The 25,870-nt window shown below is 36.4% G+C and overlaps 1 protein-coding gene across 5 annotated transcripts in view; it reads left to right on the top strand.

The window, feature by feature from the left end:
* The first annotated feature begins 426 nt into the window (after positions 1-426).
* Positions 427-25,870, top strand: part of Rmdn2 (regulator of microtubule dynamics 2) — a 78,859-nt gene continuing 53,415 nt past the window's right edge. Inside the window, exons 1-2 of one of the 5 annotated variants that reach the window (XM_047522663.1) lie at positions 427-551; positions 12,584-13,051. In XM_047522663.1, coding sequence (XP_047378619.1) covers positions 12,600-13,051 — 452 coding nt within the window. In that variant the 5' untranslated portion in view covers positions 427-551; positions 12,584-12,599. Of the gene's footprint in view, positions 552-4,199; positions 4,561-4,710; positions 5,202-11,810; positions 11,885-12,583; positions 13,052-25,870 lie in introns of those variants that run through there. The other 4 variants (XM_047522658.1, XM_047522657.1, XM_047522662.1 and 1 more) reach the window with 4 other exon arrangements.

Below are 25,870 nucleotides of genomic sequence, written 5' to 3'. Positions count from 1 at the left end.
ATCTTTTTCTAGATTCATTCCTCCCAATGAAGGTTCAAACACGTGTCTTAATTATAATGACGGGAATGCAGTTTTATAAAATGCAAAAAGTTAACAATGGTTAGTTAATTCGTGTGTCTCTATAGCAACAACTGATAGTGGATTTACTGTATAGATTTATTCATATACCAAGAGATTCTTTCTATCTACTGAATAATTTCTCGAATTTTAATTAATTTTTGCTTACATGTATTGTAACAACAGTTTGTCTGATGAACATTCAACTTACTTTTATTCTGCCCCAAACTATGCAACTGACCTTGGTTTGTGAAGTTGACATGTATACTGAAAATGTCCTTGAACATTTTCTCTCAAGATAACGAAAGAATGAGGGAGGGGCAAAGTTACTTTTTACTCTGCATCTGTTGAATTTTATTTTAGAGTATATCCAAGGCTGTGCTTTGAACAGGCTACCAAAACTCAGTGTAAGAATGTGATTTCTGCAATTCCTGAAGAAACTTTGTTCTTGTCTTGAAATGTCACAGAAAAACTGTTGATAATCATCAAGCAAGGTTAGTATCAATCAGATAAGGTGCTATTTATACTTTCTGAAAGTGACTGTTCCTTCATTGAACAAAACCAGAATTTTTAACAAAATAGAAAATTTCTAAGAATTCTTTATCTTAATAAGGTAGCTGTATTTTTAATAAATTGATTCAACTTTGAACTGCTAAGTAGAATTACATGTATATTGTTGCTAACTTATCTTTCATATATATCTTTCTAAATTACTGTTTTATTTATTCAATGTAGGTAAATGATTTTATTGTATTTAAGTGCTTAATAATTTCTGGCACTAATTAGTCTTATGGAACTATTCAGTAATAAGCATACCCTCATATGTTTTTCAAAGAAAGCATTTTTCTCTTGGAAGATTCCATTTAGTCATAATTATCCTTTCAGAAAAAAAAATTTACTTGTAATTTTCTTGTATTTTAGAGATCCCCTAATTTTTTAAACAACTTTACATTAGACACAGTACTACTTTCCCTCTTTTCCCCAAACTCTACATCTAGCCAGATGTGAACATGGTGGGCACACAATGGCTTAACTGGCACAGCCCCAAGGGTTCTGCTCCATGAAGTAAGTGCTCTGAGCTGAAGATCAGGTCCCTCTTTCAACAGAAGCAGAGAAGGCTGAGTCTTTAGTAGCTGAAGTGGGAGACACAGACATGCTGTGTCCTGTGAGACATGCTCTGATGTGCTCCTACAAGGGTCAGGTAGAGTCCCTGCAAGTGCTCCATCAAAGATGGAAAGGACAGGCTGTGCAGGTGGGTCTTGCTGGGAATGGTGCAAGGTTTTCAGACACAGCTCTGATGATTGCCTCTAACACTGGTTAACTGCTTGGCAGGGGACCCATTTCTTCACCTCTCAAAGCCTCCATTTCCTCACCAGTCATGTTATTCACCTCATTGGACTATTGAGAAGATGGAGTAGGATATTTCATATAGATGATGAAGCAAGAAAAGTGGGAATAAGACTCATGTTTTTGCTGAGGCTGTCGCTACTGCTGTTTGCTTCCCCTGCAGTTTACAGGCCTGATCTGTGGTTTCAGTTACACCTGACTGGCTCCTACTCTGCTCTTTGCTGAATATCCAGCCTGTGGACACCTCTCCCCAACCCCATCTCTTTGAAACTGTCTCAATAGAGAGGTTAGGCTGTTCTAATTAATTTTAAAAATAATTTATTCACCTGTCCAGCAATAAAGTAGTTCCTTAGTCCCTGCCTGGAGATAAAGAAGGTCAATTTTGCTGTTTTGAGGTAGGAGTTTATGGTTACATGTTGGTGATAATTATATTCACAGTTCATTCTTCAGTTTACAAATGAAGAAATTCAGGTTATAAGTTTAAAAATATGAAAGGCAATACATAAAGTACTCTGGAATGTAAATCGTATTATCTGACCATTACCAATCCTTGAGCTTTAAAGTAAAATTCATATCAAATTTAAAAAAAAAAACTATCTTCTCAAGGAAATGGAGAAAAAACTCTGGACTGCCTTCAAACTAAACAGTTCATTTTTCCTTAATGATGTGTTCACTTGGTCATTTGATAGGTGATTAAGGATTTAGAAGTAAACAAGGAATTATAATACAGAAAGTTAACTATGTGGTATATTGGTAACTGTTAGAGGGCTAAAACTAACTATTATTCAATTGCCTCCTAGAAATAAAACAATTCAGCTACAACCCCAGAAACAAAAACATAAAGGAAAATGCAAATCATTAACATATTACTACTACATGAAGGACTATGAATTTTCTAAGTGCTTTTCCCTCAAGAGTATATATTACTTTCAAAGAAATATTTTCAAATATTTACCTAATATAGAGAATACAGGTTGTGGCAGGTGCTAGGAAGATAAAAGTTAAATGTTACCTCCTTCCTTGCTTTCAAGATGGGTATAGTGTCATGGACACATCAGTCACTGGTGAGCAGTAATCACACAGTGTACATGAGGCATGCTGAAGGACAGTGGGGAAGGGTTTTGCATTTGTTTAAACTCCTTACCCTTGCACAAAAGTTTCAATGAGTCAGGAAAGAATACATCTTAAGGGGCCAAGGGAAATGTGCACGGTGGCTTCCTCAGGGAAGTAGATCAAAGTGGATGACTTGACAGGTGGCAAGGAGCAGGGTATTCCAAGTACAAGGAACAGTATGGAAAGGGCACAGCTTGTGAAGGGAGGATCAGGTAGTTTGGTTGTACAGGATAATAGTTGGTGGAAATGGTAGGCGGAAAGTTAGACATGTAGGTGAGACAAACTCCGAAGGGTCAGTAGTCACTCTGGACAAATGATTGAAATGTTTTTGGTTGTGATGAGTAACAGCGACTTCGAAATTCCTAGCGTTTTGTTTTTATTTTTCTTTAGATGTTCCTTTTAGATCAAATACTCCTAGTAGGGGTGGAGTCATATTTTGTCATCCCTACTAAGTGCCTGACAGAGACAATGGCTTTTTGCTATTTAGTTTTAACTTTGTCATGTGTAATGCTATCAGTTTCTGAATTGCTACCTCTCAGATAATTCTTACTGCTCAAGGAATAAAATCATAGGTATTGAGAATAGGTAGTAACAGATATTACATAGGAAAACAGGAAAAAGTCCAACTGCTTCTCCCTACTTTAAGACAAAGTATCAGACGCCATCACTATTACCCTCTCAGAGAAGAGTTGATGAAGCCCGCAGCCCACACTCCACATTTTTAATATAAGCCTCTTCTGAAATGTGTGAGACAGGTGCAGCAGGAAATGTTTAAATTGTCTTTTAAGTCTTAAAAAAAAAAAAAAAAACTTTTTAGTATTACTGAAGAGACAAAGTCTTTTGTATCCAAATTTCTAAAGAAGTAACTATCACCCCACATGACCGGTTTATATTATACTGTACTCTGGTAAAATAAAATATTACCATTAGATGGGAATTATCTTTGCAAACCATAATAAGATAGGAATGAAAGTGGTTCTCTGGAATGTTTTCCTAGTTTCAAATCTGAGACCTAAATATTAGTCTGCTCTTTAGATAAAATGTGGCTAGGCTTCAAAGCAGCTTGCTTAAAGCTAAAAAACAGATTACATAAATATAAATTCCCAAATTTCCATCACTGAATATGGATTGTACAGTCTTCTGCAGATTCTTTACGGGGAAGTTTGGTTTTTGTTTTTATAAACAGGAGTGTATCCATTTTTTATTCTGTTCAGTACATTGGTTGGGAATTTAGGAATTAAAACTAAGCTCTCCACACAAGTCCAAGTATAAACCAATAATGCTCAAGGTTGAGGACAACACAAAAGGGGTGAGTGAGCAGTATTTAACAGTTTGCCGTAATTATTCTCATTTTACAAATTACAGAAACGGAAAACCTTGAATGATGGTCATTTGAGAAGATAAGTGATTTTCATTTAAAGACACCTCGGACTGGTGCGAGGTCGGAGAGGTTGGGAATTTTGCTCACTTAAAAATAAAGCGAAGTTAAGGAAAATGGGGTTGCGGACACGATTTCCAATTGGTGCAAACTGTGACGTTTGTGTTTGCCACGCAGAACAGAGTTCAAGGTTATGCCTAAAAGGGGGCAACCCCGGGGAGAGGGGCGGGGGGGGGGGGTGAGAGCTGGAAGGAAGCGGAGTGGGGTGGGTTTAGGGGCAGTGATGGCAGAAGGGACCCCGGGGCGGGGGCAGGCGCGGTGGCCCTGAGCCCAGGTGCGAAGTCCGGGAGAGGGGACGACGTGAGCGGAGCCACGACGTCGATGCGGGTCCAGGCCGGGCGGAGCGCCGCTTTCTACTCTGGTGAAAAGCACGCGGGGCGCCCGTCCCGGGTGAGAAGTCCCGGCGGGCGGAGGCGGGAGCCGCGGGCCGAGCAGCCACGGACTCCTCCCCCGGCGCCTCGGCTTTCTGGGTCAGGACGCGGCGGCGCGGTGCCGGTCCCTGGGACCCGCGGGCTCGGGCGCCGCCTCCGCCCGCAGCTTCCCACCCGCCCGCAGGCCCGGGTCGGCGGCCGGCGACCGCGGACTGCTCGGCATAACGAACGCAGGTGCGTACGGACAAGAGAAAGGGGCGACTGGGCGGACCAGGGCCGACGCGGTCGGGGGCGTGAGGAGGCGGTGGCAGTACTTCCGGCAGCGGCGACTGCACTTCCGGGTCGCTTTCTTCCCCAGCTTCGGTCTGTTCCCGAGGCAGGAGAACCTCTCGACCCGGGTTCCCCGACGCAGCTTTGGCGGAGCCGATGCCTCGGAAGTGGCAGCTCGGGAAGTGGCCAGCATTTCCACGCAGGACTCCTGGGGTCGGGGGAGTGGGCACCCCCTCAGCCTGGCGGGTCCCTACGAGCCGCCAAGTTTCAGCAGCGACGCGCCGGGCACCCACCGAGGCGGGATCTCTCGTCGCCGCCCCGCGCAAGCGTTGTGTTTCGTTTGCATTTCTTTCCCCCTTTAAATTTGGAGTTTCTGTTTCACACAAAAACCAGGGCTGCGCTGTCAGTACTGACCTTTGCAAATAAGCCAAACGCCAGGAATGCCTAAATTAAAACTAAATTCTAACTAGGTAAACCATGAAAAGCTGATGACATAAGAGCATTAGAATTCACTTTGAAAGTAAACAGGGTTTTCTGGGTCGTCACAGAATGTGATCACTTACTCAAGGGCTCAGGGCAGTTCCCATGGAAAACTTAAACCACAGGTTGGTCTGTAAGCCATAATTTTTACTTTAACCTTACTGCAGAATTTTTCATTGATTTCCCGAGTTTATCAGGGCATTTTATACTTTATTCCCTAAGGATCAGCTGATGAATTACATAAATATAAATGCTAGATAAATACTGTAAGCATTATTGTAGTTATTGTGGTAAAGCATAATTTTCATGTCTAAAGTAGAACATGAAAATGAAATAATTTTCTTCAGAAAGCGTTTTCATGTTCTAGTTTCTGTAAGTAATGGTGGGATTAAGTGTTAATTTTAGATGCCAATAGTTTATGTTAAAATAAGGTCTAATTTTCTGGTATTAGAGCCTTATAAATTCAAAATTCTAACAGGAGTAATACTTTGCACCTGATTATTAAAATGTTAGAGCTCTGAAGTTTGGTCAGTAAAATTCTTAATTATTGTATTTTTTATAATATAAGTAATTACAACTAACGAAAGTACAGAAGCTATGTAAATGACTTCATACAACCTTTGAGATTATGCTTCAGGCAAGAAGTATTCTGGTTATTACTTTTATACTTTAATATTTTTAATTAGTGTCATTTGTTGATGTAAAAGCATATTAATTTCATACAGATATAAAATTCAAACACCTGAGCTATTTGTTTATAATGGTAGTTATTTAAAACAAATACCAGCCCCAGTGATTCTAGTTTTTCCCACAGCTAAATTCCATAGTTCCGAAGTCATATTTCACCTCTGGACATCTCTGCTCAGTCAGCATTCTCCTTCATGTCCTTGTTGATGCTTTCTGAATTTTCAGCATTCAGCTAGTTGCATACAGGGAGTTTCCTAACAGGATGTTAAGGGTGACATTTTCCACTTCCTAGTTGGATGACTCTCAGAGTAAATGACTTGGCAGTTGCTTATGCCTCCGTTTGCTTTTCAGTAAAATAATAATAGAACTATTATTATTATTTATATATTCTTTGTGGTTACTGAGGATTGAGTCCAGGGCTACTTTATATACTGAACTATATTCCCAGCCCTTTTTATATTTTATTTTAAGACAAGGTCTCACTGAATTGCTCAAGCTGGCCTTGAATTTGTGATCCTCCTCTTTCAGCCTCCTGAGTTATTGAGATTACAGGTGTGCACCACCAACTCCCCTCAGGACACTTAAAAAAATTTTTTTTTTAAATCTGCCTCCAGCAGGTAATTTGAAAGTGGTGTCATTGGTAAAGAAAGGCTAAGCAAAATATATTTCTCATGTGTTTAAACGTGGTTCTGCCTCAGGAATAAGGTCTTTACCCTAGGTAGATTTTCACATCTATTTACTTACTTGTGAAATGAAAAATCTTTTCAAACCAGATCATTTTTTGATGTAAAGTTCAAAGAAGTACTAGCAGGAATGGACCAAAAAATGCACTAAGAATAGGAAAAATCTTTTCAGTAGACATCTAGAGCAGCATATGGACATCCTGATTTAATCTTGTACGTAGATTGGTGGTGGGGCTCTAACCCAGGACATGCTAAGCATACACTCTACTACTGAACTACACCACTAATCTTTTTATTGAAAAAAAAAAAATACTCAAACTTGATACATTATTATTAACTGTGATGTAAATGTAAGTTGTAAGTATATGTATATGGTGACTTTTCTTATATCTGTTGCTTTTTATAATAATCTTTCAAGTTAGTTTTGTGATACAGTATAATGTTTTGTGAAAATAAAATAATAACTAATAATTACCTACAATTTCAGCTGAAGTTACAAATTGATCAGAATGTGCTATTGGCATTTATCCTGGATAAATAGGCAAGAGTAGGCAGGTAGTTAGATTTATATTTCCCAGTTATACTGTTAGGGGACAGACAGATGCAAATGGTAGGAACATGAGGTTAACGTAATAAGTCTAAAAATGGGCCCACTGTGCTGACCCCCACATGCTTTCTCTTCCAAGAAGCAATTTATCTGCAGCTCTGTCTGGCCTAGTGGACAGACTGTGTCACATTCCTCATCACACCACCTATTAACTGCAAGAGAAATGCAGGCCCAAAATAATGTTGATAAGAGGAACCCAAGTTACCCTGAAGGGAGAGACTTTTGTGACCAAATCCTGAAACCTAGGGAGATAAGGGTAATTCCTCCTAACAATAAAATCTGTAAGAATTTATGGTTAACAATCCAATTAGAACTGGTCCAAGGTGACCTAGAGTTGTCCTGGCAGTGGGGATTGGAAAGTCTGATGTCACCCTGATGTTGGTCAAAAGTCAGGAGGTGGATCTGGGAAGCACTATGGAAACTTCTCTAGGATCCCCAATGAAACAAGTGCAGGCACATTGTCTCTCTCCTCTCTGAGAGGACCCACTCTCCCTTGAGAGAGTCCCCTTTCCCTTTTCCTATTCTTTCAATAAATTCATTCCTGTTACTCTGAGTGATATTTCTGAAATCTTTCTGACTTGATCACAAGAATCGGGGTTTGAACTTTGGTCTTCACATTGTCTCAGTTTCCAGGAAAGCCCCAGCTCTGTGACAATACCAAATAAGTGAAAGTATCTAATCCACAGCAAAATTATCTGTCATTCAGGCCAGACTAAAGTAGCAAGATCTTGGAATTCCTGATTTAGGAGATGAGACTCTTAAACCTCTTGGAGATAATATTCACTGACATCTGAAGTAATTTCTAGACTGTTATTTTATGATTGGTCCTTCTCATTAACATTTCAGCCCAAATGATGTAGAACATCCATCCAAATAGGGAAGTATAACAAATCTAAAAAGCACCATTCTTTTAAGTAAGGCTTCTCAGAATAGATTCTTGTTACTTATTCTTTGAGAATTTCTTTCATAGGGCATATGACACATCGTATTAAATTGGTCATTTAGTGTATAAGGAATAGCAATTTGCTAGAATATGTAGAATCATAGAATATAAACCCTAGAAAGCCGAATTTCTGGTATACAACCTAATTTGAATTTGCATATTTCTAGTACTTCTGCCTGGATTCTCAATCCTAGCTGTCTATTTTGCTTTCTGTTTCACTTAAGAAGCAATCAAAGAGAACTTTCATCACCTTTCACCACAACATCTACCCACCTACCCGATTCTCTGCTCACATAATCTCCTTTCATTGCTGTGAATAAGTGGTTTGTGTTCCCATCAAAGGTCAATCCTTGAACTTTTGCACTAGAGCCCACCCCCTTTGCCTTCTCAAGTTTATTGTTGTACAATTCTCTAACACTTCTTCCACTTTTTAATTGGATCTTTTTGATTGGCAAATAAAATACCGTTATTTCTTGATTTCTCCATATAGTTATGCCATCATTTCTCTTTTCCCTGTTGTTTTCTGTTTGTCTGCCTGTTCTGTTTTCCTCCTCTTTCCTGCCTTTCTTTGAACTAAATGAATGTCTTTAGTATTATATTTTTGTCTCCACTACTGGCTTATCTTTATCTTTGGGTTTTTTTCTTTATTCTTGTAGTAGCTACTCTAGAATTTACAACCATGAATCTTTAACTTGATAACACTTTATTATAATTTAAGATATTTACAAATACTTTGACTTATTGTCTTACGTTTTACTTCTATGTACATTATAAAACCTATGGTAATTATTGTCACCTTTGATTTAATAAGCAAATATTTTATAAAGAAATTTTAAAATGAGAAAAATGATTTTTATGTTTACCCATAGGTATTTTCCACAGTGGGTATTTTTCATTCTTTGTGCACCCAAGTTTCAAACTTAACATTTTCCTTCTGCTTGAAGAACCTCTGTTAGCATTTCTTTTCTTTTCCTTTTTTTTTTTTTTTTTTTTTTTTTTTTGGTACCAGAGATTGAACCCGGTGGAGTTCAACCACTGAGCCACATCCCCAGCTCATTTTTTATCTCAAGACAGAGTCTCAATAAGTTGCTTAGAGTCTCACTATATTGGTGAGGCTGGCCTTGAACTTGTGATCCTCCTGCCTTAGCCTCCTGAGGTGCTGGGATTACAGGTGTGTGCCACCACACCTGGCTCTGTTAGCATTTCTTAAAATACATACCTAAATCAGTAATGAATTCCCTTAGCTTTTCTTTGTCTAAAAATAAAATGGTTATTTTGCTTTCATTTTGACAAGAGATTTCACTGGGTATAGAAATTCAAGTTGACAGTTCTTTCAGCATTTTAAATATGTCACTTCATTGTTTTCTTGCTTAAATAGAACCTGAGAAAATCTGTTATAAATTTCTCTGCATACAATGTGTCTTTTTCTCTGATGACTTTTAAGATATTCTTTTTGTCACTGGTTTTTATCAATCTAGTAATGTTATGCCTTACTTTGGTTTTCTTATTCTACTTGGATTATGTTGACCTTGAATGAGTTTGTGTGTTTTCTCTAATTTGGGAATGTTTTTGATCACTTTTTCCCCTCTAATTTCATGAATTTTTCAGACTGCTTGATATTTCCCCATGGCTAGCTATCATTTTCCTGCTTAGTTGCATGTTTAGTAATTTTTATTGGTGTTGAGCATTTGAATTTTACATGGTTTTATAATTTTGATCTGTTATGTTTATCTAATTTGGGAATTTTTGGTCCCCCTCTAACTCAATGTACTTTATAGACTGCTTGATATTGCCCCATAGCTTTGTTTGTTTTGTTTCGTTTGTGTGCTTTATTTGGGAAGGTTGTTTTTGCTATGTCTTCAGGATCACTGATTTTCTTTTTGTTCCATGGTGATTTTTCTACTAATCCCATTTAGTACAAATTTTTCAGACATTTTATTTTTCATATCTAGAAATTCCTTTTGGTTTGGATTGATGCCTTCTTTTGTCTTTCCCCATCATGTTTATGTTTCCCATTAATGTATTTATATATATTCATATATACATTTATATATTATATATATAATAAATGGCAAACATTTATAATCATTCTAACACCTTTGCTAATTATATTTTCCTGTTTCTTTGCATGTCTACTAATTTTTATTGAATGTTAGACATTTAATTTTATGCTGTTGGATTCTGGCTTTTCTGTTTTTTAAAGTATTGGACTTTCATCATAAAGGCAGTTAAATATTAGTGAATCAGTTTAATCCCTTGGAGGTGTATTTTTAATTCTGTTTTAGGGAAAGTCTAAATAACCTTAACTCTGGAGTTATTTGGTCTTTCTACCACCCATGCTACCCATGGGGTCTCTGCTCAAAGCTTCATGTATTCTACAAGAACTCTTGGAAACTTGAATGCTTCCCAGTTCTGTGTAATCTTAAGGAATAATTCAGTTATGGCTTCCTGGTGATTGTTTTCTTCCTACAATTTGTTCTTTGCCTGCCCTGCTGGGGTTTCAATGTGTATTTCTGGAGCTCTTTCTCTGAATATTCCTCCCTCATCTTCAGCACTCTGACACACGAATTCTGGGTGCTTCAGTTTGTCTGAATTCAGATCTTTGTCCATTGAACTCAGTGAGACTATCAGGCTGTTGGTAGTCTCATTAGAGGACTGCCCCTCCCCCACTCTTCCTCAGGGCTGTAGGTGGCAATGCTCTCTCTAATAATCTCCTTGAGAAAGTTTTAGGAAAAACAAATCAAAAAATTACAAATTTAATTTCCTGTATTAAACAACTTATTATTTGTAACATTTCTCCATTAGTAAAATTTAATATAGGTATTTATCTGTTATAAAATAGGGTATACTGAAGGTAAAACAATTTTGGGAACTTCAAAGTATATTAAAAAGCTTCAATATACTTAACTGTAGTTACAGAAGTTTTATCAGAGTACTAATATGCTTATTGCCATTTTAAAATGTCTCAGATAAAAGAACATAGATTAATGCTATCTTTTACTTGTCTTGTGATTTTTAAGAGCAGGGACAGGTCATAGAACTAGTGAAGTAAGATTTACTAGAGAATGATTTTATGTATTTAGTCTAAGTAACTGAGTTTATGTGGAATGAGGTAGGGCATAGCTAGTGCCTTGAATGCAAAAAGGCAAAAGGTCAGAAAGAGAAAGGAATTAAATCAAAATATTTTAAAAAGTGAAAATCTGAAATAAAACAAAAACATTAAGACTTCAGATATAAGCAGAAATGTACGGAGAGAGGAATTCTGGGTCAGAAGATGGACAAAACTTACATAGATGTTAATGAGGCAGAAAGACCACCTGAAGGCAGCCAGGAAAAGGGTCTCCGAGAATTAAAGGAGGAAGCGATCTTGCCATCTTAGCCAGGAGCACATCCTTCTGCTGCTCCCGACAGCTTCAACCACAAGAGCTCTTCCTTAGTTACCCCAACCCTACCCCTAGCAACCACCAACCGACCAACCGGAAAATCTACGCCTTCTCCCAAGCACTTCCTCTTGGGCCAACAAACCCTTCCCCTTTGTGCTAATAACGTCTTAGAAATCACTTTTCTCCAGATTTGCTGAAGAAGACAAAATAAAGTTGATTGGTCCCTTTCTGAATCTGTATTTACGTGTCATCTAACCAGTCACCTATAGGGACACACGAAACCATAAAAACCCTAGACAACAGAGATTCATTGGCAATCCTCTCTTGGGACCCCTCCCTCTTCAGGAGCTCTGCCTTCTTTCTCTTACTCTAATAAATCCTGTTACTTGGCTCTCACCCTTGTGTCCCTGGATTTCATTGTTCGAATTAGTGGGATAACCCACCCATCCACGCTCTATGTTACGTTATCACTTCTGCTTTCCATGTTGAATAAACCAGAGATGGGGTGAGTTATAAACTTACCGAAACTCTACTATATATTTCTTTTTATCTCTAAGTTCTGGTCTTTAAAAATAATATTGTTAATCACTCTAAATTTAAGTCCTAATGTAAGCTAGGTGCCAGGAAAGAACTTCTTCGCCTTCTTTTAAAGACTAGATAAGACCAAGAAATCCATCAAATTCATTGCATACAGATAAATTTCAGGTGGGCTGGGGATATAGCCCACATGCTATATGCCTGCCTCACATGCACAAGGCCCTAGGTTCAATCCCCAGCACCACAAAAAGAAAAATAAATAAATAAATAAAATTCAGAGAAAATTAATAACTTGAAATTTCAGAGAAAATTAATAATAACTTGAATTCACAAATAATTTTCTCAGAAATTTATAATGAAACTTTTGCTTCTATTTATCAAATCCTTTGCAAATATAAGTAGAAAGTGAATTTCAAATTGGTCATGCAGAATACAAATTCTGAATTAAAGTCCATACTTTACACTAAATTTCATTAATTTTCTTTAAAGTAAATATTTCCATTGGGTCATATATATTATTGAGGTACTTACTCATAATACACTTTAGATTATGATTTCTGAAGGTTTTTTTTAAATAATGTAGATTTGTCTTTTATTGATTGAAAATGCACTAATATTTTGTCTTGGGCAAAACAACATTCATTTACATTTATGCTTTTAATTTTAGAAACAAAGATCAAGAAATGCCTCATTCCACAAACAAAGAACTGATAGTTGGCATCATGGTGGGAACTGCTGGGATCAGTTTGCTGGTTTTGTGGTATCACAAGGTCCGTAAAGCAAGTACAGCCGTGAATTTACCTAAATTTCTTTCTCTGGGTAATACCTATAATTCAATAACTTTTCAAGATGAAATGTGTAATGGCCAAGGAACAGCAGTGATTTTCCAAAGAAGACAACTTCAGATACTGGAGAAGTTAAATGAATTACTGACGAATATGGAAGAACTCAAAGAGGAAATTAGATTTCTTAAGGAAACTATACCAAAGCTGGAGGAATATATACAAGATGAACTTGGAGGAAAGATAACAGTTCATAAGATAAGTCCTCAGCACAGAGCTAGAAAAAGAAGGTTGACTACAGTTCAAAGTACAGCAACAAGTAATAGTTCGGAGGAAGCAGAAAGCGAAGGAGGGTAAGTTTCTATAGATGTTTCCCATGTTGAATTATTTTTGTATTATTGCTGTTATTTAGGTATTTATATATTTCCAGTAATAAGAAATTAAAAGGAATGATTATTTTGAATTAGATTATTATAACTAAAACCATATTAAATAAAATTATAATAAATACTGAAACTAAAAAAAATGTATTGTCAATATTTTAGATTGTTTAGACATTATAAAAGGAATGTAAATAATTAGTAGTAGGTGACATTATATAAATATTAAGAAAGACAGTCATTGTTTGCCAAAATGGGTAATCTATTTTTAATGTGGTCACTGTGTGATCCCTTGTTTAAGAACTCTCTAGATTAGTGCTAATAGAGCGTTCTGTATCAATGGAAATATGCTATATCTGTGCTGCCCAACATGATAGCCACAAGCCACATGTGGCTCTTAACCGCTCAAAATGTGGCTGGTGGAAGTAAGAAACTGAATTTTAAATTTTATTTCATTGTACTTATAGTATTTTGTAATCAAATTTGAATAGCCACTTGGGAATAATGGCTACTGAATTTTAGGGCAGTTCTAAAAAGATTTGAGAATGTGTAAGTATTCAGTTTCATCCTTTCATGGGTTAATTATTGACTTCTAATGCCAAAAACATAGATAATAGTCTTTAAAGAAGAAGCAAATAATTTATAAATTAAAAAATTGTGTCTGACTAGTGTTTTTAAGAGTAAAGTAAGCAGGATAAAATAAAAAAGATCACTGAATATTGTACAGTTTATAGTTCTTGATGTCAGGGCCTCTGGGTTTAATTGTTGTATTCCTAACACCCTACTTCTGTAGCTAGCAGAGTAGATTTCCAGTAAAGAGTTCTTGAATGAATGAGTGATTTCCAAAGTTACCATGGAATTGGAAGGAGGGATATGAAGGGAAGAAACAAAGAGTAGTGTATGAATAAAAGGGTAATTTCATATATAAAAAAGTATAAAGTGGAGAGATCAATGCCAGGACTGTATGTTTAGCATCTTTTTATATGAACTTGGGGAAAGGACTATGAAAAGTTTTTCAGATCAGGAAAAGCCACAAATGATGGATCTAGATAATAAGAAGGTCTAAAAAATTGGACAACAAAAACAAACATCTGTAGACTGGTTTTAAAACCAGCGAGTGAAATGTTTAGAAGGAATCTAAAATAGTTTTAAATCACTCAAAACTATAACTTAGAAAAGAGACCTGCTAATTACTATGGGAATAGATCATAATAGCTTAGTACTCTGATAATGACAAAAATTCCACCATAACATGGAACATCATTGAGACTTATTAAAGACAAATCATCTGGTTATCCTGCCTATGTATAAACCTATCCTGCCTACTTATAAACCTGTGGTATTTCCTCATCAGGAGTCCCATATGCATTTTTGACAATCATGTCATAGGAAGAACATAATAGAACTAGAACTAGCCAGAGAAGATCTTCTAGGCCAAGAGGAGGATTGGCAACTAGGTAAAGAGTCTAGGCCCAAAGGATGAGTAGACCCTAAGAAGACCCTCGCTAAGTGAGCATAAGCTTCTTCAAAAAATTCTAACATTCTAGAAAGAGAGATAATCTTTGTTAAATTTAGGACAAATAGGAGATAATTATAGGACTTAATTAATTTTCAAATAATGGCATGGACATACATTTTTAATGTAGGTTCAAGAAGTATTTGTGAAATTTATGACTGATAGTCACATGTAGCTAGTATGAAAAAGTAAATATATCACAACTCTTAAGTCTGATAGCAGGTAGGACATTCCCTCCTCTTGCATCATCCTGTGTGTCTTTGTTAGCAATAAAATACTAGAGTAGATGTAATGCAGCCCTAATGACAGAGTGAGCTACAGTAAATGGAATCAAATATAGTAGAGGGAAAGGAACTTCTCCCATTTTGTCCACATTTTAAAAAATTTAAATAAATTAACACATACTGAATCTGACATATTTTTGGGGAAAGGAATAAGATATAGAAGGATTTAACACATTTCTAAATAAATACCTAGAAACTAACCTTCTAAATAAAATAAAATAATTTTTAGAAACAAGGTCTTGGTGAACTATGCTATAGATTGCCTGTTCTTTTGTAAAATCACTTGGGTCTGAGATGACCAGTGGTGGTGAGATGCAGTCATATCCCTTTAGCATATTTAAGATGGAATATATCCTCCCTACACTGTGTCCTTGATGACAGAATTAAAACATCAAGTGACAATTACATATTTCATATAGAAAATTAATCTTTCATGAGAGGAAACTAGAAATTTGTACTTCTTTCAGCAAAATAGATACCAGTTACAATTTCCTAATGCTATTAGTTTTACAAAAGAAGGGGAAAATATAATGATATGCTTAATTGTTGACTGAAACTTCAGTGTTAGAACTCATAAAATCTGCTCATAGAAAAGTTCAGCAGGATGCATTTTCTGTAAACATTTTAAGAATCTATTACATGCCTTCTCTTAGTAGGTGAGTATCACCACGGCCTTACGGGTCTATGCCTCTTTCGGACTCAGATAATTTCATGTATTTGAGAGTGATAGTGATGATGACTGATGTCCAAATTCTTATACCTTCTGAGGGCCTGTTAAGGTTGTTCCAGTACCAGTACAAGCAAAAACACTTGGAAAGCATCTTTGATTCTTAATAATAATATATTTTGACTGATTTTGATTTTGTCCCTGCTCCATGGCACAAAATTTGTTAATGCCTTGCCTGCATTGGTTCCCTTTAGGAGAATAGTATTAGACACCAAAATCTTGACATGTGGAGGAGTACTGTTTTTATTTTGTTTTGTTTTTTGGTGCCTGAGATTGAATCCAAGAGTGTTTAGCCACTGAACCACATTCCCAGCCCTATTTTTTTTTTTTTTTTTTTTTTGAGACATGGTCTTGCTAAGTTACTTAGGACTGTGCTAAGTTGCCAAGGCTGGCTTTGAACTCACAATCCTCCTGCCTCAGCTTCCCAAGCTGCTTGGATTATAAGTGTGTGCCATCATGCCTAGCTTTTTTGTTTTTTGTTTTGAATTCTGCTTTGTCAGGTATTGGAATAGCTACTCCTGCTTGTTTTCAGAATCCATTTGCATGGCATATCAATTTCTATCCTTTCACTATCAGCGTATGGCTGTCTTTGCCTATAAGGTGCATCTCTTGCAAACAACAAATAGTTGGGTCTTATTTTATAATATATTCTGTCTTTTAATTGGAAAGTTGAGACCATTTGCATTCAGTGTTATTACAGAGGAATGTTTATTAATTCCTGCCATTTTGATTTATTTATCATGCTTAATTTTGTCCTGCTTCTCATTTACTTAGCTACTCTTCAAAGAGATTTGTTCATTTGTGAGCTCTGGGGTTTGTTTTTTATTTCTCCTCTGTATTTCTTAAAGAAAGTTTAGTAGTCATGAATTGTTTTAGTTTTTTCTTATCTTGAAAGGTTTTTATTTTTTGTTCTATTCTGGAGGATAACTTTGCTGGATATAGCAGTCTTGAAGACAGTTGTTTTCTTTCAGGAGTCAGAACATATCTTTCCAAGCTCTCCTGGCTTTTAGTATTTGTACTAAGAAATCAGCAGTGATTCTTATTTGTTTTCCTATAAATGTGACCTGATATTTTTCTTTTGAGGCTTTTAAAATGCTATCTTTGTTTTGTATGTTAGGCGTTTTAATTATAATGTGTTGTGGAGAGGTCCTTTTTTGATCTCATCTATTTGGGGTTTTGAATACCTCCTGTTTCTGGATGTTCATCTCACTCTGAAAGTTTGGAAAGTGTTCTGTTATTATTTCCCTGAAGATAGGTTATCCATTCCATTAACCTCCTCTTATAACCCTCCTCAATTCCAATGATTCTTAAATTTGGTATCTTAATGTTGTCCCAGAGTTCTTATATATTCTGATCATGGTTACTTATTTTCTTTTCTTTAATGCTGTCTGACTATCTAAGACTGACCACTTTGTCTTCCAGCTCTGAGATTCTGTCTTTAGCATGATCATGAGACTCAGCTGAACATTTTATTTAATTTATTATGTCTTTCATTTCCAAGATTTCTGCTTGGTTCTTTTTTAGGATTTCTATCTCCTTATTGAATCTCTCATTCATGTATTGTACTGACTTCCTAAATTTATTCAGTTGTTCTTCTGTTTTCTCTTGGAATTCATTGATCATTTTTATAATGATTCTTTTGAATTCTTTATCTGATATTTCATCCACTTCAATATCTTTGGGATTAGTTGTTGATGAATTATGAATTTTAGGATGTGTTTTTTTTTTTTTTTTTTCATTTTTTTTTTATTCTTATGTTGGGTTTTATGCATCTGCTGGGAGGGATTTTTCTTCCACTCTTATATGTGGGCCTTTTTTGAGGATACAGTCTTCACTTGCCAAAGTGTCCTAGAGTGAACTAGATTGAGACTCCCTTGAAGATATAGTATCCATAGCCTTTATGTTAATTCTGTTTTTGCTGTAGCAGTAGATGTCCAAAGATGGGACTTTGAGGCCCATCCATAACTGTTTCTACTTGGGGCCTGGTCACCAGTTTGGGGTTTTGTGTCTCTTCTATTCTTTGTATTGAAATATAGCTGAAAGATTGTGTGTTATTAGTTGTATGTGGAGCAAGGTATGCTGTCTTTTGGTTTAATTTAATTTAGCAGCAGAGGCTCTACCCTGTGAACTAATAGTGTGTCCCTATATGTTCCCAGAACCTTACAGAATAGAGGGAAACAAACAATAGCAAAAACTGATACAAACAATGTACAACCTTAAAATAAATACCTGGTACCTATGATGATATCTATAATGTTAATTGCCACACAGAACAAATGATGGGATTAGCAATTACCAACAGCAAAACCAGCAAGTAACCATAAATTAGATATGGCATTAAAGCAAACAACAGATGTCAACCATGTCATCCACAGCAGTAATAATTGCAACGTTAATTGTGGGGGCAGGAATTATGTAAACCAATGATTTCTATGTGATGGTAAAAATACAGTTAACTTAATTAATACAGTAAATTAAATAAAATATAACTTAAAAAGTGATAGGAAAGTAGAAAAGCATTTATAGTTTTAAAGTGAGCAGAAAGAATGCAGAAGAAATGGAGCAGTGATGGTTATAAGGAAAGAGGAGGAAAAATAGGAGAAAAAAGTAAAGGGAGAAAGAAAGACCAATAGAATTTGGCTATGTGGTTAGCAGAAGAAAAGAGAGAAAGAGAAACAAACAAATGAAACCATACAAAACAAAACCAAAATATACAAACCAAAAATCCTAACCCTCAAAAGACAAGGTAAAGAAAAATAACTACATTTTAAAAATGCTAAAAATGAGAACCAAAGAAACAAATATGTACATATGTTCATATCAGCACAGCAAGAATACACAGCAAAGACGGGAAAAAAGAAAGAAAGAGAAAGTGAAAGAAAACAGTATTCTCATTGGAAAATGAAGGAATTGTTTCCATTGAGGTGGTCAGAATCGTTGATGAGAATGGATGGTCAATGCCTATGCCTGACTCTTTTTTTTTTTAGAGCTATGTACTAAGAGTGAGAGCAAGGGCTGGGGGTTGTTCACCCCTTGCGCTTTTTGGGTTGCTATCCAAGCTGCCAGTTGGAGTGGCCCAAGACTAAAGCTGATTGAAATAAATCTCGTCTTTTCTTTTCACCAGTAAGAGGTAGGATGGAATGGGAAGTACTGTCAGTTGGAGTTTTGTCTGCACAGACCAGATCTGTGCACTCCCAGGGTAGGGCTGCTGCAGAGTTCTATGAGGGAAGTTATGGAGGATGGGCTTAGGTCTAATCAGGCTTCATAGGCTTTGTTGGGTAGTGTTTGCTCTGAAAAGATTAGATCAACATACCGCTAGGGCCTGACAGTTGCTGATCTCTGTTGGTCATCTGGATTTTAGGAGCCTCCCAAGAACTCTACTCATGGGACAAGAGAGCCAATCCTCTACATGCTCTGCTGCCCGTGAACACAGCCTCCCAGGCTTATTTCTGCACCCCACCTGTTCAGATTCCTGACCGGCTTCAGCTGTTTTCATGAGCCACCAGACTCAAAGGAGAAGCCAATTGGGCTCCCCTTCACTTTTCTGACTTGAATCCCCCAAGATTAAATCTTCTTTGTGCCCGTTTCTCTCTTGTTCTGCTAGGTAAACCCTAAGCCACCCAATAGGGGCTTGTCAGAAAAGAGTGGCAATGTTTTCTCTGATCTCTGGCTCCTGCAGCAGCGTGACCACCTCAAGATGGCCCTTGCCTAGCTCTCCATGGCCCGTTGAAAGACAGGGAACACTTTTCAAGTACCAGTGCACGGTGCAGCCTTTGGATCAGCTAAGTTCAGACTACTTTTATGATTTCAAGTTTTTCCATAACAAATCTGTCTGTTGTGTTTCTCTCTATGTTATCCTTCCCACTGTGGGGAACCAATGCCACTACCACTGCAGCTGCTGCTACTGCAACTGCCGTGACTCCAAAGTAGTCTGTCCAATATTGAATTTTAGCGAAATCCCTTTTTCACCCACCATACTGAGAAGCAGTACTCCCACTGCTTAAATTCTGAGCCATGGAGTAACTAGAAGTACAGCCTTCCTCTAATCTGCCATGTTGAATCTCCAGTATTTGAGAATTCCTATTGCCTTATTAAAAATCTTATGCTGTCAGACTTTTTCATTTTAGTCAACCTGAAAACATGAAATGCTAACTTGTCATTTTCTAATTTGCATTTACTTAAACAAGTAAGACTGGCCTTCTTTTCCAAGACAGAAGAAGGACATCACTGACAATTGAAGTCCCCCTTATTCATTGAATGCGTGTCTGCTCTGTGCCAGGCATTGTTTGGGTGCTGAAGATATAGCCAGGAACAAAGGAAAGTCTGACAAGTTGAACAAGTTTTTAAAGAAGTGTAACAGGATATTAAAGAGGGATGCTTTCAGCCTGTTTTAACCAGATCTTCAAAGGCCAGGAACGAAGTAAAAAGTGCCAAGTAGATTAGCATCCTGCAGTCAGATGCTAGACCTTCTTGGCAAGGACCTTCCAAGAGACTGCCACTGCCATCTTGGGCACTCACCCATTTGTAGCCTACATATGAAAAAAGGCTGCTAAAGAACACATTCCTTCAGAGGAAGTTGCTCATGTGTTGGGCATCCTGCCAGTATGTGTACAAAGCTGGATGCTGTGAGAATTAATGTCACTGTTCAGGCAGAATGTGTAATGTGGGAAGTGAGAACAGAGTGGAATACATAGCCTTCTAGAACTAGTACTGACAGAGTAGGTGGAAGTGGATGAGCCTGCAAAAGAAGAATGATGACTGGTCAAAGTGGGAAAAGAACCAGAGGTCAAAGGTGTTACAGAAACTAAGAAAGGACAAGATTTTTAAAACAGTGACTAAATTCATAGGTTTAAGGATTTAACTAGCTATATAATATCAGTTCTCTTAACCTGAATTTATTTATTTTAAAATGCAGTTAATAGTGCATGACTCGTGTTGTTTTAAATCTTAAATGGCATAGGAAGCTGCTTTGCACTGTGTCTATTCTGTAGTGAATTCTTTAAAAAACGGAATTATTTTATCAATAAGAAGGAATGATCAAATGTATCAAATTCATTAGAACAGGAATAAACTTTCTCTATAAGGGTTTTAGGTATTGAGGACCATACAATGTCTGTCTCAACTATTTAGCTCTGCCACTGTAGCATGAAAGCAGCCATTAACAATATGCATATGACTGTGTTCCAGTAAAACTTTATTTACAAAAACAGGTGGCAGTTGGATTAGGATCTCAGTGTATAGTTTTCCAAACCTCAAACTAGAAAAATACATTCAACAGTAACCTTTGGGTTTGTAATGCTTTTCAGTTAAATTCAACAAGGTCTGGCCTTTGTTTCCTGGATTTTGGATATAGGAAGTCATTTTTTTTTTAAAACTTTGCAAAAGCAGTTACTGGGTAGTGATGAGTACAGAAACCTTAATCTAGGCCTGCACAGATGGATCTAAAGGTAAAGATGTAGACACTAGGAAGGTTGACCCTTATTTCAAGAAACATACTTTGAATGAGAGAATACATAAACAGGTAGGGAGTATTTGGTTCAGGGAGCATGTATTTTATGTTTTTCTTTTTGATTTGCTTATTTTTTAACATAAGGGTTACTTGAGCTTATTTATGTGTCAAGGAAGAAGCCAGTACAGACAGCAAGAGTAAAAATACAGTAAAAGATCTTAAAAAAAAAAAAATCAAAAACAAAAACAAACAAGAAATAACACAATAAACAAGGTGTGACCTGACCCTTTTACCAACAGGACACCCTAGGTGTTGGGATTAAACATGTGGAAAAAAGAGACTACAGACTCTAGGGAGACTTTATTGCCTTCAGGATAGTATCTGATAACATGGGAACTGATAGTATAAAGTCTGTAATATTGCTAACCCCAGTAAAGGAGTACTAACTTGGAAAAAGTTAAACTCTTCTCTATATCACATTATCTGCCTAAGAATCCCCATTACCATAAAATTTATAAATATAATAATTGGTGGGTTACCATAAAAGAAAGAAGTTTGTAAATTCATTCTTTTCTAAAACAAATGTTTAATGTTGTAATAAAAATAAACAGAGGTAACCTGGAACTAATTGAAAAGGGAACATTACTATGACTGTACATGATTAGATATACTTGATAAGCCATTTATAGAATCTAATATAATATAATGAATTGAATAGTTTATATTGTAATTATTGGCTAATAATATACACTTGGATCAGCTGAAGCTATAACTGTACACTTCATTATTACTAAATTCAGAGTAACTCACAATCTCTGTTTTGTGTAATGTGGGAAAACTTGACTTTATCAGTTCAAGTTGATTGAGCCACTTCTAGTTTAGAGCTAGTTCTTTATGTTAAAGATTCAGTCCCCATTAGGGTTTTCCCCTGTTCATGTCTCCTACTTCTCTTCAGGTATAATGTAGATTCCCTGAAGGAATTTAACCTAGGCACCAGGAGGAAGGACATTCAATCCTGGTATTACTCACTGTCCTCACAGGACTCCAGCTGAGATATAAAGCTGCTATCAGGTTCCTCAGAAAACTGTTCTACCTTGGCTTTGGAGGTCATTTGTACTCTAGATGTTCTGGAACAGAGTTGCTCAGAATGTGGTCTGTAGACCAGCAGCATTAGCATCCTATCTAACTGCTGAGATTATTGGAAATGCACATTATCAGGATCCACCCAGACCTAACAAATTGGAATTTCTGTGAGCCTTTCCCAGGAATCAGCATTCTAACTAGCTCCCCTGATGACTCTGGTGCACCCTGAAGTTTGCAAAGCATTATTCAAGAAGATTTTGTATTATTCAGCTGAGCTATCACAATGAAATTGTAGTTTTAAAGAGTAACAATTATCGCTACAGATAAAGAATATTTTAATTGGGCATAATGAAGTGCAATGATGGAATATGGTCCTGGAAGGAATAGAGTGAAGAAGAAGGTTTAGGTGGCCATAAGGCATGATGAAAGTAGAAGATACGTGGGGGCCTGGAAATGACATGGGAGTAAAGAGAGCTGGACGGGTAGAAGGAGGAGCAGATTTTATGTGTTTGACACTATAAGGAGTTATGACCTTCATTTGGGCTAAGTCTAATTTGACTCTCTTAAAAATAAGCAAAAGGGGCAATTTTAGTACATCTAGATATTTTGATAAGTTATCTACCAGAACAATATTAAGTAATGTCTAGGTCTTGCCCACATTCTTGTGAGATTCCTTTTTTGGGGATGAATAATCATAGATTTGCTTGAATTGGGTAGCAGGTAGGGATCTTTCACTACCTCTCTTGAGCAGAATTGATTGACAGTGTGGAGATCTAGTCACAAACTCATCATTTCCTTTGAGGTATCTCAGTAGCCCCATACTTTTTTTAGAGGCCTTTCATGGAAGTGTTAAAACAACAAGATGGCCCAGTGTTGCCAAGAAAAGTTTCATGTAGAAACTTCATAAACTGTACATATTCTGTTCTTGGCAATGTGCAAAAGGAGTCCTTTAGCAAAAGGTAACCACAGATCTTAATATGTCTGAGGAACAACAGACAACAATCTCACAAGAAAAGGAAAAAATAATAGATTGCTGCACTAAGAGACAGAACTACTTGGGCTTTCTGTGCTCCTATATATCTTTGTACGTCTGCCAAAAAACATTCCTGACCATTCTTTATCTGGGCTACTTTTAAGGGCATAGCAAGAAACCTTGAGGAATGAGGGAATGTTTCCCTCCAGAACTAAGAGGAGGTTAAGCAAATTTGCTTATTACTTGCCATAAAAGTGATGGATCACCTAAGCTCGTGTTCCTTTCCTACAGCATAATCCATTGTGAATCCAAGTATCTCAGGACCCTCTACATTGCCCTTGTGGGCAATATGGAGCTAAGGAGGACCACTTCAAATATTGTCATGATTGTGCTGCTTACTGTGCCATGAGTAGTATAAACCTTCTGTCTCTGACTTAGGAATCTCATGTCTTCTGTAAAAGATTGACCAATTAAGTTCCAGGTTTTCAATTTTATATGAATATTTCAATGAAATTGAGATAGATGCATTAAAATAGGTTGGAAATGCTAATCTAGAGTTTATGTATCTTTTATTATCATTAAGAACAATAATGTAGATTGTTCTATAGGTAGGACACTGGGACAATATATATGAACTGTCCTATAAATAGGATATTGAGCAAGTATTATATCCTTTCATACATTGCATAATACACAAAGAGGTGATGTTCATGACTGTCCAACAATTAATTTTGGTGGAAAAGAGCAAAAAACTTCAAACAAAAGGTTATATTACATTTTTGATAATTTGTTGTCAGTTTCACATGACATGACTTGTTTTGACATTATTATTGCTCTTGCTATTTGAGGATATTATAGCTTCTCATGTCAAATTTGATGTCATCTTAGCAGTAGTATGTCTGGGAATATTAAACTTTCTTTCTCTGATGGTTTTTCATTGCACATTCCAGGTATGCTAAGCAATATAAGCAAAAGATGCTGCTTTTGAAATCCAACAAATTTATGAGATCTTTCTTGTCTTTGTTAAAATAATTTGTGAATAATCCATGCATTTATGACACACATGTTAATTACTCAAGTGAAAAAATGCCGATACCATTTTTACTTTTGTAGAAGTGGAATATTTGGAAACCAGCCAATCATGTTTATCTACACCACTGTGGATATACATTGTGGTTTGAAACACATTGACTCTGCACTTTATTGTTTCCACTGTTGATCTTTGCTAAGTGGTTCCACTGTGTGGTAGTTTGTTCTAACAATGACACATTTATCATTCAGCCACTTTACAGGGAGAATGTCATTATTTGTGTTGAATCTATAATCATATGACCTTCTTGCTTGTATTTTCATCACTGTTGTCAGTTTCAGAGGACACTTATTTAGTCTGTTCCCTCATGGTGCCTGTGGCCTGGTATCCAATTTCTGAAGTTTTACCAACAAATCATAGCCAGCGAATAGACTGTTTAAGAAAACAGTCTGATTATAGATTCTTTATCATTCCAAGCATTTATAGAACAACTTACTCCCGGTGCAAAAAGTCATCATGGCATGGTCATTCGCAGGTACTTCTTCCATAATACAAATGTAAGCTATAGCAATATCCCAATACGCTACACAGGGCTGGAATTTATAGCCAGATCTTATGGGCTTACCTCTAATAAAGTGTTTTAGCAAATATGTCTATAATGTCTAATAATCATTGCTGCTTCTGTCAAATGTTGTTCAAAGATACCAAGTTTCATGAATGACTTTTAAATCATATTCATTAGAGGATCAATTTTAAAACTTCTGTTTTAATATTTTCTTGTCCTTTACCATTACTGTTACTGGTAAAAAAAAAATGTATGTTATTTTTCAGCTCCTGAAAATGATTTCTTGACATTGCATTTTTAATAATAGACATGCAAATCTTCAGCATTTGACCACTAGTTTCATATGGAAGGTAACTTATCCTAACCTGAAAACATAAGAATTTCTAAAAATGTTTTAAAGTCATTACACGAAGTACTTCAAATTAATTCTTATTTTTTCATAGAATAGCATATAGTTTCCTTAACAATATGATCATATATTTTGGGTTTCAGTATTTTTTTAGAAATCTCCACCAGGACTAATATTCCAAAAATTCCTCATTTTTCTTACTGAGCATTCAGAATAAGTGTTTTCTCTAATATATTTTTTGAAGTATTTGGGTACTAATTGATCACCAAACAGGTACTGAATTTTATGATTTTTCACTTTTTTCCCAGTGATATCTGCCAATTTTCTTTTTGCCCTGAGGATAGGTAGGAGAATTAATAGCAGTAACATAAACATCTTGACTCTCTTCCATACTTTCTACTTCAACAGCTAGGTCGGATGGTTCAATATGCAATTCAAGAGGACATGGAATATCTTTCATTGATGATTAACCAATTTCACCATCATCAGCTTTTTCATTGTCAATTAAATTATTTACATCTGGTAGAATTAATACTATACCAGATGTTTCAATAATCTCATCTTAAGAATATTCATTCAGAGGCTGGGGAGATAGCTCAGTTGGTAGAGTGCTTGCCTTGCAAGCACAAGGCCCTGGGATCGATCCCCAGCAACGCAAAAAAAAAAAAAAAAAAAAAAAAAAAATTCATTCAGCAGTTCCTCAGTTTCTTCTAATGTTAATACGTGAACACAGTCTTACTTGTCAACACATTGTTGACAGTCACAAATAACAAGTCGCAAGCTGTTAGAGTTTGTCAGGCATCAGTGCAATACACT

This window comes from Sciurus carolinensis, chromosome 13, assembly GCF_902686445.1.
Source record: "Sciurus carolinensis chromosome 13, mSciCar1.2, whole genome shotgun sequence".
NCBI lineage: Eukaryota > Metazoa > Chordata > Mammalia > Rodentia > Sciuridae > Sciurus > Sciurus carolinensis.
This window is presented reverse-complemented; position numbering and strand designations above follow the sequence as displayed.